We start from the raw sequence: 16,172 nt of genomic DNA, 5'->3' as shown, positions 1-16,172 counted from the left end.
ACGAATTACCGAAAAAAAATAATATTCAAAAAATAATAGAATAAATATCTTCAATTATCATTAGATTTCTATAGGACCGTGAGAGTGGCCTTGCATCAGTGGCGTATTTAAGATTTTGTTTCGGGGAGGGCTTTGCAAACTTTCGGGGGGGGGGGGCTTTGCCTGAAAATGTGAAAATTCTGTAAGATATTTAATATAATTTACTATAGTAAGTAAGGTTTCGTGGGGGACTAAAGCCCGGAAGCCCCCCTAAATACGCCACTGCCTTGCATGATGGTCTGTGCCAGGGGCGCATCCACGAGAGGGAAAGATCCATCGTGTCCGGACCCTCCCCCAGAACTTCCTAACTCAACGAACATTTGCACTTTCTCAATAAAAGAATACTTGTTTAACAAGAAAATGACTGATACAGCATGAAAATTTGTTCTCACTGATCTCCTCTTCCCAAAAGGTTGGACCTTCCTAACCAAAATTTCTGGGTGCGATCAAACATTCATGTTACTCTGAAATATTTTGTATTATGAGCATCAGATGTACAAAGTTAATCTATTCTTGATGTCATTCAATTTGTTCATAACAACACAAACCTTCGTAGACCATAGCATTCCTTATAGACTTTAAAAAAAAAAAAAAAAACCTGTTAGAATATCTACGAATTTTGAAAAGACACATGTTACTCGTATTTTGAACAAACACATACTACTATGTTACTTACACGCTCCTTTGGGTCAATGTGGAACTTACCTTAGTTCATTAAATATGCATTATACACTCTTTTGAGACGTAATCTAAATATTCATCCAAAGTAGGAAATTCGTAATTGATTTCTAAATATCATTATTATAATAAAGAAAGATTGGTGAAGACATCCTTACCGTCTTCATCTAGTTCCTCTTCCGGAGGTACTTCTTGTTCCTCGGCAGCGTTTCGTTGCTGTATGTTTAAAGCAGCTGGATCTGAAATAAAAACAGGAAGATATGAGTTCAAACGAAATGAAATTAACTTTCTAGTTTCATATCCCACTGTTACGTCCTGTAGACTCAAGGAGGCGGATAATTATTAAAGTGAATCATTATCAAATAATTAGTAGAATAAGAATGTGGAAGGGAACGGGAGAAAACCCACGGACACGAAATTGTCGAACAGAAATTTCACATAGCATGATGGCGAACCAGACGCCTCTTGTACAGTCCGCAGAAAAAAACTGCGACATAAGCATGTAAGTTTATTGTGAAACGACGAAGTCTTTTGCCTCAAAATAAGTGTGCAGGGAGGACGCCGAGGTTTCTCTTTGCGTGATTCGTGCCACTTAGACGTTATTTTGATTCCCTGCGCTGTTAGGCGTAATTTCACAATAAACTTACATGCTCATGTTGCAGGTTTTCTGCTGCGGACTGTACCAGAGATGAGCAATCTACCAATGAGCCATCGTACACAGTGCAAACAACTTTTTAGTATGGGGGCTTACAACTCCTTTTTAGACTATTAATGAGTTTGTCGGATACACAACGTTTTATTATAAACATATTTGTAACTGGTACGGTCTACTGTATGTATCCTCGTCGCCAAAAGTGCCTTTACATCGCCGTGACGGGTATGTGACACCGCAGTACTCTAAGGAAGGGATGGTTGCATAAGAAATTTTGATTAATTTTGAAGAGTTTTTATTTTGACTAGGGAAATAACGTAGGTATAGGGAGTAAGGGCATAGATTTAAAGCATCAGTGCACTGTCATCTCTGAAAAGATTTGTATTCTCAGTTTTTCAAATTATTGTCTTATATGTTAAGTTAAAAACTGCTAACAACTGCTACTAGCGCTTTTCACTCTTCAGGAATTTACTACGACATGTTCGGGCTTGAATTATTTCATTCGCCTCACTGTAATTATTTGTGAATGGAAACTGATTACGCTGAACATGAATATGTTTCGTTGTCGTAAAGCAAGGGCCGTAATAAATGTAGATCAGGTTCTTATTATTATATAAAACACATAAGTATTTTTTCCGTGTATAGAATAATATAATACAGTAACTAAGCAACATCATAATCACTAACGCCCGCAGGATTTTTTCTAACGGGGGGGGGGGGGGGGGGGAGAGACCGATATAGAGTTTTTCGTTTTATTCCCTATATATATTACGTTAACAGTCATAACACTGATAACGTATATCGTCTTTCGCCGCTGTAGGCTATTAGTCAGAACACTGATCTCCAGATATGTCGAAAGAAAAAATAAATTGATATGAACAGTGATGTGATTAATTTTACTGCGCCCTGGATCGATCTACCTTCGATTTACTCATACTCCCCCAGGCCCCCTGCCCCAGGTATTTCAGCTGCTGCGTTATATATACGGTTCCATGTCAAGGGCCTGACAAAAGGGAAAAGACCGAAAGGCCAGAGTCAATATGGCCCGCAACAAAAGGACCCGAGTCAAAACGGCCCTGCTTCAAACGGACCCGGGTTGAAAGAGGCCCCGCTACAAAGGGGCCCGAGTCAAAATGGCCCATGTGAAAAGGACCCAGGTCGAAACGTCTCCGCAACAAAAGGGCCCAAGTCAAAAGGGCCCGAGTCAAAATGGACCATGTTTTAAAAAAGCCAGACCACAATGACTCCGCAACAAAAGTGCTCGAGTCAAAAGGTTTCCGAAACAAAAGGGCAGGAGTCAAAATTGCCCGAATAAAAACGACCCTCATCAAAAGGGTCCATGACAAAAGGGCCCGAGTAAAAAGGTACTTGCTTCAAACGAGCCCGGCTGAAAAAGAGCCCTGCTACAAAAGAACCCGAGTCAAACGGCCCAGGCTAAAAGGCCTCCGCAACAAAAGGGCCCGAGTCAAAAGGGGCCGAATCAAAACGGCCCTCATAAAAAGAGCCCGGGTCAAAAGAGACCCACGACAAAATAACCCGAGTCAAAAGGCCCCGGGTCAAAAAGGGGCATCGCTGCAAAATGGCCTGAGTCAAATGGCTCGGCATCAAAAGGGCCCTGTTCAAAAGGTATCCGCAAAAATGGGCACGAGTCAAAACGCCTTTCATTAAAAGGACCCGAGTCAAAAGGGTCCCACGACAAAAGGGCTTGAGTCCCAAGCGACCTGCGTCAAACGGGCCCGGTTCAAAAGGTCTCCGCAACAAAAGGACCCGAGTCAAAAAGGGCCGAAACGAAACGCCCCTCATGAAAATGGCCAGGATAAAAAGAGTCCCGCTACAAAAGAGCCCGAGTCAAAACTTTCCCACGTCAAATGGGCCCGGGTCAAAAGATCTCCACAAGAAAAGAGCAGAAGTCAAAAGTGGCCCCTCTACAAAGGGCACGAGTCGAAAGGGACCCGCGAAAAAAGGGCTTGGGACAAACTTCTCTGCAAGAAAAGGGTAGGAGTCAAAAGGGCAAGAATCAAAAGCTCCGCGTCAAAAGGGTCCCACGACAATAGAGCCCGAGTCAAAAGAGACCTGCCTCAAATGAACCCGTGTCAAAAGGTGCCGCGTACAAGAGGGCCCGAGTCAAAATGGCCCGAGTCAAAATTGCCCGGGTCAAAACCTCTCCGCAATAAAAGGGTTTGAGTCAAAAAGACCCGAATCAAAACGCCCTTCATTTAAAGAGCCCGTGTCAAAAGGGTCCCACGACAAAATGACCCGAGTCAGAATGCCCCGCGTCAAACGGACCCGAATCAAAACACCCCTCATCAATAGGGCCCGAGTCAAACGTTCCCAGTACAAAGGGGCTCGAGTCGCAAGGGCTCTGCGTCGAACGGGCCCGAGTGAAAAAAAGCCCCGCTACAAAAGGACCCGAGTCAAATGGCCCCCTATCAAAAGGGCCTGGGTCAAAAGATCTACGCAACAAAAGGACCCGAGTCAAAAGGGGCCGAATCAAAACGCTCGTCATGAAAAGGGCCTGGGTCAAAAGAGTACCACGACAAAAGGATACGAGTCAAAAGGGCCCTGCGTCAAACGGGTCCGAGTCAAAAGGGGGCCCGCTACAAAATGCCCGAGTCAAAACAGCCCCGCGTCGAAAGGGCCTAGGTAAAAAGGTCTCCGCGACAAAATGGCTCTGCGTTAAAAGGGCCCGGGTTAAAAAGGATCTGCAACAAAAGGAGCCGAGTTATAAGGACGCTGCGTCAAAAGGGTCCGGATACAAAGGGTTCTGCGACAAAAGGGAAAGAGTCAACAAGAAACTTCGTCAAACGGGCCCTGATCAAAAGGAGCACCATTACAATAGGGCACGGGTCAAAACGGCCAGGCGTCAACTGGGTGCGACTCAAAAGGGCCCTGCGTCAAAAAGGCACAAGTCAGAAAGACCCCGCGTCCAAAGGGCCCGGTAAATACGGTTCCACGTGTAAAAAGCTTGAGATCAAAGCAAGAGTGGAGATCAATCATGCAAAAGAGGATTGTGTTTCCTTAGTAAGATGAAGTGTTTATGCAAATGAAGGAAATATATCTGTGGTTATTAATAACAAATAGGAAATTTGAATGATAATATTAGTTTGTTTGCTTGTTGATTGTTTTGGAACAATCGCTAACAAGTCGTTCTTCATGAAAGGTTGCTTGCACTCCCGTCATAGGCGGACTGGGTGTATTAGGGCCTAGGCCGCGGTTACTGTGGAGGGAGCTCAGACTATAACACCAATTTCTAAAATAACGTACAATCAGTGGCGCAACGAGCTATGAACTCGGGGGCCCATGCCCTCTCCGAAGCAAACCTGATCTATCTTATACAGCAGCGTTGCAGACAAATTTTGGTGAAATTTCAAAATAGATCAAAGCATAAATGAATATTGAATTAAGTCAAAGCACTGTACGAAAGGAGAAATACCCAGTGAAAACCCCTACATTAATTTCTTAGAGTAATAAACGTTAGTAAAGAGTGTGTCATTTTATGCAAAAATAAAGATGTTCAAAATATTTATTATAGCGCAAATTTTAAAACTTGTAACCGTTAATAATAGGGAATTTGTGAATTGGAATTTTCATTTTAAGGTTTTTTAGCATGTTAATAATAAGGATAACTAAATTGCTTGTAATGAGGAGAATTCAAAATTTCAATTTTGTCCACATCAAATGGTGCAGCACGTCGTTTGCAGACTACTGTACTGGATATTCTTGGCCCCTCCCGAAATAAAATCCTGGTTGCGCCACTGCGTACAATCAACATCTGCGATGAGCCATCGCGTTGTGCAGTTGTAAATTGGTTGTTACTTGATAGTTTTTGCAAGCTATAATTTATCATTGGTCGGTGAAAATTTGATGACACAGCAAGCACAGAATTTCCAGAAACAAACTTTCAAGAGAATATTTTATAATTATTATTGCATTGCCACACGGGGTGTCTAAAAAGTCCCCTGACATGGATAACTCTGTTGTTATCAGAGTTACAACAAAATGTAAGAGAGGAAACCGCCTACAAATATAATGTTTTTAATAGACAGCAACTTCATTCATTTATGTTGTGGGTCCGGGTAAATGGTAACGTTGCATTTTCATGTAACATTGGGCGCATATAGAGTGTACAGCCCAAACGGCTTGTCCGATTTGAAAAATTCTTTCACTTTAGATTGAAAACATCATATTTGGGGACCGTTTCCCCGCCTATATTTTGTTGTAACTCTGATAATAAGAGAGTTACCGTATGTCACGGGACTTTTGAGACACTCTGTATAGTAGCTGAAACACTAAAAAAAATAATAGCGAATAACTTTTACTATGGAATGAACAGGGCAGCTTACTAAAAATTGTAACACTAAACAACTAATAATAACTTTTGACTGTGGAATGAACACGACAGTTTTACTGAAAATGATAAACACTGCTGAACCACGAAACAACTAATAATTTTAAAAAGTTAAGATTCTTTGCAGTTCAGCTTATAAATCGCGGAGTTTCTGAATAACTTCGTTCACAGACACTAAATTTAACATGTCTCTTTCCATATTCATTAGCAAAAATGTGTCCAAATGTCTTCACACAAACTAGCTCTGAGATTTGTTTACTCTAACTTTAACTTTGAGAAGCACCTTCCACATGTCACTTGTGTGCATGGTAGAGACAACGCATGTTTGTATACAATGTATAAATTATTAAAGCAACTAGACTGACGGAAATTGGTGCAAAATTTTCCCTGCACATGACAAACAATTTTTATACAAGGTGTTTGCAGCATCATTATCACTTACCGTGAATCCCGTCCAAAGATGTTCCATCTTCCATAGCATGCTCAGATGCATAATCATCATCATCTTCTACGGATTCAGGGGCATCATTCTCTTCAGGAACATCAAAAACGAGAACGTTTTATGACAGGGAAATACACGACAGAGAACTGCTGGAGCTCTTTGTATATTTTCTCCTGTTTTATATTTAGTTTTTTTTTCGGAAGAACTCTGAAAGCTCTTGCAGATACACCATTCTTCTTGATTTCTGAAAAGTCCTTAGGTTCCAATATTTGGAATTCTTTCGGCTGCTGAAATCTATCACTGACACATGTAACAGCTGTATTCAGAATTTTCGTTGAAGTTTTTTTATTCTGAATAAATCATTTTCACTTATATTTAAGTTCTTTTCCAGTTCATCTGCACTCCTGGCATTTTCTTTTTCTTTAAGATTCTTCTGTGCAAAAAGTCTTTTTCCATTGCTATCTCTACACCAGATTGCGCAAGCTGTTGATTTATTTTCACACAAAATATTTTTGTGTTTTCGTAAAGCATTAAACAGACATCTTTTGCCTCTATTTTCTTCTGAAGCTGCTGCTGCAAATTGTCTAGAAATCTCCAGGTAGTAAGATAGTCCAATCCGTGAGACTGCAGGTATTTTGAAACAGGCTCCGTTTCCGTAAATAAGTCCTGAAACATAGAAGTCCTCATTACAGTGTTAAATTCTGCCCATTTATTCAGCAAAGTTTAGCTTAAAATTTTCATTTCGCATTAAAACCCCTGTTCTGTACATCATCACTGAGGAACAATAAAAATGAAAGAAATCTTGATGATAGACAGTCATCCTCGTCTTGGTTTCATGTTTCGTAGCGAAACTCATTAGTGTCCACTACTGCATTCAGTGCCTTGTTTCTGCTCCATCATCGTGTTGTACCAACTTGTTGAACTTTTCGTAGTCTGTCATGTCCCTCGTGGCTTGCATCAATCATTTTCTTACAAACATCCTTTCTTTTGTAGTATTCAAACAGAACATGGCACTGGTTTCAAATAAATTTGCAGCTTCAGGTATCTACTCAGTCGAATTTGTCATAACGAAATTAAGAGCACAAGCCATGCATTGGGTGTAAATGATTTCAGGATTATCCTTCTCCAGTAATGCTTTAACTCCTTAATAGCATCCACTGAAGTTAGCAGCTCCATCAAAAAAGCAACTTACAATATCATCACAAGCATCAAAACATTTTTGTCACAAAGTACTCTTTTGATTTCATTATAAGTTACTTGTCTTGTAGTGTCATTGTTTACCACTGGCGTCTCTGGCATATACAATTTGGGGAGGACATCAAAGAAAGTTATTTAAATGGTACTATCTAGCCCAACCTGTTTATTATCTTTAATTCCATTTGTTACATTTCTGCTTACCTTCACGGACCCCGTGAGGCATATGAAGAACTCTGTTACACAGCCTGAATATTATATGACAAATAAATATAATTATTATCATTTATATGTTATTCTGCCGTTAGTAAATAAATTAAATTAGAACAAAATATTGAATAATTTGTACTTCAAAATATTGGAGGGACGCGTCCCCATCGTCCCCCTGCCAGAGACGCCCAAGCTGTTTACGACAACTACTAACAGCCGCTCAAATACTTGACCGTTTATAACGCAGAGAATTACTATAGCCAGCTGATTAAGCCCTGAAACATCTTGGATAGAATCAACCATTATGTTGAAATGCCCGCTTTCTTGGCGTCTTCCACTGTTTTCTCATGTTATTTTGTAAACTTTTTGATAGAAAATAAATTTTTAAAAATGCGTTGTTTTCCCATTTTTGAATTATCAAATATAGACCTACAAGGTGTATTAACATCCATAAAGAACCAACCAGCCTGTGGTTAAATATGAACCCAGCTACAAACCAGGCACCAGTCTTCAACCTTGAAAGGGATGCAACTACCCTACATTATGAAAAAAGGTTCCAGGTCCCAACAGCTCAACATGATGAAAAACATGCCTAGGACCGCAACTGCTCAATGAAATGAAAGAAGGGCCCCAACTGCCCAATATAATGAATAAAGGGCCCAGGGCTCCAACTTCTCAATGTAATGAAAGAAGGACCCAACTGTCCAATATATTGAAAGAAGGGCCCAAGGTCCCAGGTACAAACTAAATCACAGTTTCTGATAATAAAAGACCATAGTGAAAGATGGACCTAGCCACAAATCTAGTAACGAAAGGACCCTATTAAAAAAAGATAACTTACTGATTGATAGTGATGAGCGCAAGAGTCTTGGTCTTGCAGTTTTTGCAAGAGTCTTGCATGCAAGACCAAGACCAAGACCAAGACCAAGACCAAGACCAGGAATCCCGATGCAAGACCAAGACCAAGACCAAGGGGTGCAAGACCAAGACCAAGACCAAGACCATACCTGCAAGACCAAGACCAAGACCAAGACTCTTGCGCAAGAGTCTTGCACAAGTACCAACACTACTTGAATTTTTTATAGAATGTAAAAAGGAAGAGGAAAAATCATTACATCTTTCACGTGAACTTCTTGGCTCCAGTAAAAATACCGCCGGAGTGAATGTGTTTCCAGTAGCGTATGCAATCCATGTGAGTCGATCTGCTCCTGTAACATATAGCTACAGTATGTCGTTTTTTGAATCGGTTGTTCACGAGACGTCCGACAGCATAATTCTATGAATTGTTACAAGCTATAATAACTTGAGTGTCTGATTTACTTTGGTCATCATTTGATCATTCACGACGGCCCATGATTGGATTTTGGGAAATCATATGAAGAATAGTTGTGTCCATAAGAAGTGGATAAGCAAAACTAAACTAGAGCATGTTATAGACACGGTAGCTCAGTGGCAGAGCGTTCACCTCTGGTACATGGGGCCCTGGTTCGATCGCAGCTTGCGCTATGTGAGCTTTTTTGGTGAACAAACACCCTGTGCGTGGGTTTTCCCGTTTCCTCGTACTTTCTTCATTCCACCATTTCTCATCATCACTGTTTCCCTTAGCTTCAGTGTTATAATCGTGGGACGTTAAAGTAGATATTTAATTTCATTTTAAAAACATATGAATGGTGTTCTTCTTCCAAAACTAACGGGAAATGTAGCATTGAACATCGGCAATTCCGTGCACCATAGGTGCCGACTACATGGGTATGGCCTTGGCTCTGAGGTTCAAGCATCCGTTGGAAATTTTTAATGTGTACTTATAAAATTAATATTGAAATAACATTTTCATGACATTGACAAAAACTTAGCGCATGTGACCGCAAGTTTGATTTCATAGGTGGATGCTTATACGTTGAATAATTGTTTATCAATATAACTTATAACCCCCTTAGGTATACGGCATATCTAGGATTCAACGATATAACATTATACAACAATAAATAATCTATATTCACAACTGAGAGTGATTTCGTACTTATTTCAAATAACTTGAAGTTTGATGCCGTTGTTATGTATTTCTAATGTAGGTCAAAAGTATTTATATAAATTGAGTATATATATAAAAAAAGACAGACAGTTGAGTCGTTTTCAGTTTTCACTCAAATTATTCTAAAATATTGGGGCCGCGGTGGCTCAGTGGTAGAGCGTTCAGCTCTGGTGTTTGGTGTCCCGCGTTCGATCCCAGCCCCCGCCAAGTGAACTTTGTGGTGGACTACAAAGCTCCTCGTGCGTGGGTTTCCTCGTGGTTCTCCCGTTTCCTCCCACTTTCTTCTTTCCACCATTTTCATTCATTTTTCATCATCACTGTCTCCTTTAGCCTAGCCGGCATAATCGTAGGACGTAAAACTCACAAATTTCATTTCATTTCATATTCTAAAATATTAAGAGGTTTAATTATTATTATTTTAATTTCTTCTCTCTTTTTTGGTCAATATTGCAAAACATATCATCATCGTCATAATAATAGCTTTTCTGCTATTATTGGCAGGTCACTTGCTGCAGCTGAGAAGCTTCGATGACTCTGGTCCTCCGCTAGTCTCTTCGTCTTAACGTAGCAATTTTCTGTCTTAATATCTTTCTTGAACTACGATCTCCTTCGCCCCCTCCCTCTAGCACGTCCCTCATAATACAGTTCCTCCTCAACCAATGTCCTCCTCTTCATTACATCTAAAATTCTTCTTTTCTCCCCTACTGCTACTATTTCTAAAACCTTCGCATTTGTTTTCCGTTCAACCCAGCTGATTCTCTCCTTTTTTCTCCATGCCCACATTTCGAAAGTCGAACTGTTTCATCGTTTTTGCGTATGTTCTTATTTCTGCCCCATACAGTACATATTAGAATCAGTAAAACAAAATTTCAATATTTAATTGGGAGATTGTTCAATACAAAGATGAGCTAATCGTGGTAGGGAAGAAAAAAATCTGACGCCTTTAGAGTGTAAAAATAATTTTGCAATTTATGGTATTTCAGTAATCTGTGCCGTCTTGGTTTTCTTTCATGCGTCTCACTGTCAGGGATAGCCTCCCCAGTTTGAAAACCAGTGGAGTATTGGATCTGTTAAAACATATAAAAATATTACGAAATGTTGTGATTTATCTTATAAGTAGTGAAGCGTGATCACCCATTGAAAAAAAAAGTAAAGGTCATCGCCTATGTTGTACAGTATCATCACACTTACACGAAGGTAAAATAGGTCCTATATTACATTTAGAAACATACATTGTATTTCCCTCACTATTGACGCAATGTAGGATTTATTATCCCTTATATCCAGAGTAAAATTTACTTATGAAAATCATAGATTTCTTAAAAGCAAAACTTGCAAGACTCTTGCAAGCAAGACCAAGACTGGGTGTGCAAGAACAAGACCAAGACCAAGACTAGGTGTGCAAGACCAAGACCAAGACCAAGACCAAGACCGAGGGTTCCACTGCAAGACCAAGACCAAGACCTCATGTGCAAGACCAAGACCAAGACCAAGACCACCCGGGTCTTGGTCTTGGTCTTGCATTTGCTCATCACTACTGATTGATGGAAGGGTGGAAGAGGAGTGTGTGTTGGTAGCATAATAACACTGAGCTACCGAATTATTTAGCTCTCTTTTGTTTTAGCTTTTCTTTCTCTTTCTTTCTTTATTCTTTCATTGTTTTCTTAGAGGGCCTAGGCCGCGATTGCGACCTAAGGGCCCTGGCCAGTCCGCCCCTAACTACCGTCTTTCTGAGTTTGTATTCTCGTGACATAGCTCAATCAAACTTTATCTATTGCTGACTTTTCCCTTACTTCTAGAATTCCATTTCTACTCCTGGATCAAAGTATAAAAATACATATTAGTATGAAAAATATTCTGTGGAAAACATTAGATTAATTTTGCTGTGAGAAGACATGTGGATCTGTATACAGGGTTACTGGAAAGTATTGGGACAGAACAATAATAACGACATAATTGATTTAGTGCACATCATGGCAGCCATCTTGAATTCCGAATATTGTATACCACACAATATTTTTAAATAGAAAGAGGTATGTGTTGAGTTTTGATTTAGAGTTTAACGTCCCGTTCAACAGCGATGTTATATGAAAAGAGGTATGTGTGTCACATAAATTGATGCTAGAATCTTCGTACAAACTACATTCATCGTCCGTTTCAAAAGCATCGGAGTCTACATTATTTATTATTTCCATAATTTCTCCGGACGAAAATACGCCACTATCATAAGAACCACGACTTGTCGCGGTGGTATTCATTAGAGATGGCCTTTTTAAAAAATCTGATTTTCGGAAATTTCATTTCTCGTTTTTTCGTTCGTTTTTCGAAAAAAAAGTCTTTCGTTTTTCGGAAATTTTTTCGTCTTTCATTTTTCGAAAAAATTTGTTTTCCGTTTTTTCGAAAGATTTTTCGTTTTTCGAAAAAAATCGTTTTTCGTTTTTTCGAAAAGATTTTTTTCGAAAAATTCGTTTTCCCTTTTTTGATGATTTTTCGTTTCTCGAAAAGTTTTCGGAATTCGTGGAATGATAATGTGGGGGGAAATGGGAGTACCCCGGGAAAATACACGGACACGATGTTGTCTGCCACGAACTTACTTGGTCTGGGATCAAATGCACAAGAGGTAAGCGTTCTAACACTGAGCTACCGTGCTCCTTGGATTTGGATCTAATGAAAGGTTGAATTGATTTTGAGTTTAACGTCCCGTTCAGCAGCGAGGCTATATGAGACGTGGACCTACTGATTAACGTGGACGTTCACCTCTGGTGCTTGGGGTCCCGGGTTCGATCCCAGCCTCCGCCAAGTGAACTTTGTGGTGGACAAACACCGTGCTCGTGGGTTTTCTCGGGGTTCTCCCGTTTTCTCCCACTTTCTTCATTCCACCATTTTCATTCATCTCTCATCATCACCGTCTCCTTTAGCCTAACCGGCATAACCGTGGGACGTAAAACTCAAAGATTTCATTTCATTTCATTGATTAACGTGGAATCCGAACCACATGAGCTCCCGCCGGGAATCGAACGCGGGTCTAACACGGCAAAGGCGCGTACGCTAACCGCTAAGCCACGGAGGAGCTCGATCTAATGAAAGGATAGTGTGTAGTGCTACTATTGACGAAACTCATCCAATCACGACCAAAATTAGTATGGTTATGGACTGCAATGTATTTAGTACACATGTTAAATATTATGGTGTTTGGGACTTTGGTTCCCGAGTTATTGCTAATCAAATTTGTGTTTTAAGTTAGTGATATCAAGAAATTTCACCAAGTCGCATTTGATTAAACTCAAATGATCTTCACTAAAGTTGGTAGGATCGTAAATATTGACAAGCTTGGTATGCATGGAAGCTCATATAAAATATTATGATGTGCAGACTTTTTGTTCCTGAGTTATTAGCTATCAATGTTAGGTTTGGAATCAGTGAAATCAAGAAATTTAATTAAAGCGCGAAAGATGGAACTCATCCAATTTTTACCAAGCTTGGTAAGGTGGTAGATCTTGACGAGCTTAGTAACTATAAAGGTAACCAAGAAAGATCTGTCGCTTTTTCACCCAACACCTTCAAATATCGATATTTAACCTAAGACATACCTGGAAGATCAAAAATAGTCTCCTTCTGCCAACGTTTTGGAAGGCCATGTATTCCATCGCGGTAGAACTTGGTGGGCCGTGAATCGAAAAAGGTATCAAGTGCATTTTGCACCTCTACTAGGGATTTCAACTAGTGTTCTCTAAGCTGATTGTCCAAGGAATGGAACAGGTGGTAATCGGACGGTGCAATGTCCGGGGAGTATGGCGGATGCAATAGTGTTTCCCATCCAAAGTGTAGAATGGTGTCCCGGGTTATCCTAGCCACGTGGGGCTTAGCTTTGTCCTGTAAGAGGAGGACCCCTTTGCGATTCAGAAGTGCTGGCACCAGAGTCTTTTTTTTTTTTTTTTAACACGGCTCAACTGTTGACAGTACAGAGTTGCATTGATGCTTTGACTAGCCTGTAGCAGTATTTTTTCTCAAAATACTGTTCAGAAAATTTGGACTTGAACTTAGTTAAATGAATAAATTTCATTAAAACGCGTTAATCTCATCCGATATTGGCCAAAGTTGATATGGTCATAGACTTTAACAAGTCTAGTACGTGTGCGAGCTCAGCATGAAATATTGTGATCCACAGACCCTTGGTTCTCGGTTCTTGAGGGATATAAATTAGAAATAATAATTCACAAAGGTAAACAGTGTAAAATTTATATTTTACAGAATATTAAAAAATAATTATTTACTAGTGATTATTAATGTGTCATCGACAATATGGCATTACTGCTGAATCGCCGGATCAATTTGAAAATCGAAAAACTGGAACAAAATATACTGCATTCGGTTATATTTGGTTGGATTACATTAAGTTACGTTAGATTATGTTATTAGGTGCGTAGGTTTACTATACGGATCCATAGTATAAGTAGGAGTAGCAGTAGTAGTAGGAGGAGGAGTAGGAGTAGGGGTAGTGATAGTAGTAGGAACGGATTAGAAGCCCCACAGGGGTTTGTTGGTTTCTGTTCTCGACATGAAATGAGAAAATTAAAGATTTGCTCAAATTTATCTATACATTTTACAATCTATGGATTCGTATAGTAAAACAAGTGTAGCTCTCCGCGAAATAGTCCATCCGTCTCCACATACAGTGCCGCTTACAACATCAAAAACAACCAGCAAATGCAATCACTATCTGAGCTTTTGCTATTCCCCTTACCTGACTTTCAATCACTCTTCCTCATAAACTTAAATAAATTCTCCAATTGACCCGGTAAATTTCCTAAAATTAGTCCGGCGATACAGCAATTAGCCCGACATTATATTTTATAATGTAAAAAAAGACTAATAAATTACCAAATAGAAGGATGCTGTATAAACTGATCGTGATAGTATCAGGCAACTCTGTAATAAATTGACTTTTAACAATTGATTTTAACAAAATATGAAACATGAAGTGATTATATGTACTGATACTAAAGACTTCTCACTAAGATCCCCCATTCATTTATCTTATTTTCTATAACTAATTAAGTCAGTATCAAAAACAATTTGATTGCTTTCAAAAATAGGCAATTTAATACTAACAAAATACTATTGAATGGTTTATTTGTTCTAAAGATGTTTTATATACGGTAAGACAAAGAACCAAGTATCTGACTATAATAATCTCATCAAACGAGAATTCAAATTTTAAATAGGTGGGTCTTCGTTTTCGTATTAGTTTTTACTGCTACTAACTTCAGTAGAAGAATACTACTAAGAGGAAATATTTTTTATTTGGTTGTTTGTTGAAGTTCAGCGTCCCTTTTCAGAATCGAGCAAGACTATACAAGACTTGGACCTACATTATAAAGTGGAATCCGAACCACCATAACACGTTCAATGTTTTCCCACTCGGGACCCTGTGCATCAAAGGAATACGCGCTAGCCACTAGACCAGTTGCAGGGCTTGAAATCTTTTCTTGGAATTATAAAATTATATATTGAAAAGAAACGTTTGTCGCTTCCTAGTACTTCTCTCGTTCTATGAGAAAGAAAGATTGTAACCAGAGATATAGTAAGTATTTATCACTTTCGGTTGCATTAAACTTAGAGATGGAAACTACCATTGTGGCATAGAATCCATATCAAAAACTGCTTCCGGTTATCGCCTTTTCTTTACTATGAAATCGGAAATGGTAGTTTCTCACTATTTCCGGTTTACATAGAGGGATAGCGATCGATATGACAATCTTCGAATCCTGGATTCATATATATAAACATATCTCATTATCTCTTATTAGTTTTGCTCTATGGTGATCACTATTGAAATTAGAAGTAGTAGTAAATTTCTACCACAGGATAAAACTTGGACATAGTCTATTGCGAAGGTACTGAATTCATGCTTCTCGCTTGCTCTATGATGATCAATACTGAAACCGGGAGTTGTGATCAGGGGCGGATCCAGGACGGACTTCTGGGGGGGGGGTTGTAATACTGCTACTTAGAGCTATTTTTACGAGCTCCAACTCTGGGATGGGTTTTATTTATATATAAAATAGGAGTGTTCTCTTCTGGGGGGCGATCGACCCCTGGATCCCCCCTGATTGTGATACATTTTTTCCTGTTTTTGTAGAGAAACAAATGAGATTCGTTTCACAGTGTAAAACTGAGGCAGACTTGCAATCCATACGAATTGAATATTCAAAACTTCAGTACAACAAGTAGCACAACTAAAACTCTTGGTTGGAATAGGTTAATAAAATCAAAGATAGAATCTGTTCCTCGGATGCTGAATCCATATCAAAAAGCCATTATTAGCTATCACTTATCGTTTTTGTTCTATGGCGATAAAGATTGAAAGCAGGAATGGCTAATTTGAACCACTTCCGGCTTGAATAGAGGGTTAAGGGAGGAGACGGAATCTATTTTTAGGACGCTGAATCGATTTCAGAGAACTTCTCGATATCTTTTATAGTTATTGTTCTATGCATATAAGTATTGGAACCGAAAGTAGTAGTAAATATCAAGCATTTCCGTTTCAGAAGAGTGGTGCAGGTTATGAAGATAT

General features: G+C 39.4%; 1 protein-coding gene across 3 annotated transcripts in view; it reads right to left on the bottom strand.

Annotated features, from left to right (window-relative positions):
- Positions 1-16,172, bottom strand: part of timeout (circadian regulator timeout) — a 1,048,389-nt gene that overhangs the window by 460,379 nt on the left and 571,838 nt on the right. For all 3 annotated transcript variants that reach the window (XM_081749081.1, XM_081749078.1, XM_081749079.1), the window contains exon 17: positions 876-956. In XM_081749081.1, the coding sequence (XP_081605207.1) occupies positions 876-956 (81 nt within the window). The remainder of the gene's footprint in view (positions 1-875; positions 957-16,172) is intronic.

Source organism: Thermobia domestica, chromosome 2 (genome assembly GCF_964235325.1).
Source record: "Thermobia domestica chromosome 2, izTheDome1.hap1.1, whole genome shotgun sequence".
NCBI classification, from domain to species: Eukaryota; Metazoa; Arthropoda; class Insecta; order Zygentoma; family Lepismatidae; genus Thermobia; species Thermobia domestica.
The sequence above is the reverse complement of the archived record's forward strand: the minus strand, read 5'-3'. Positions and strand labels throughout refer to the sequence as shown.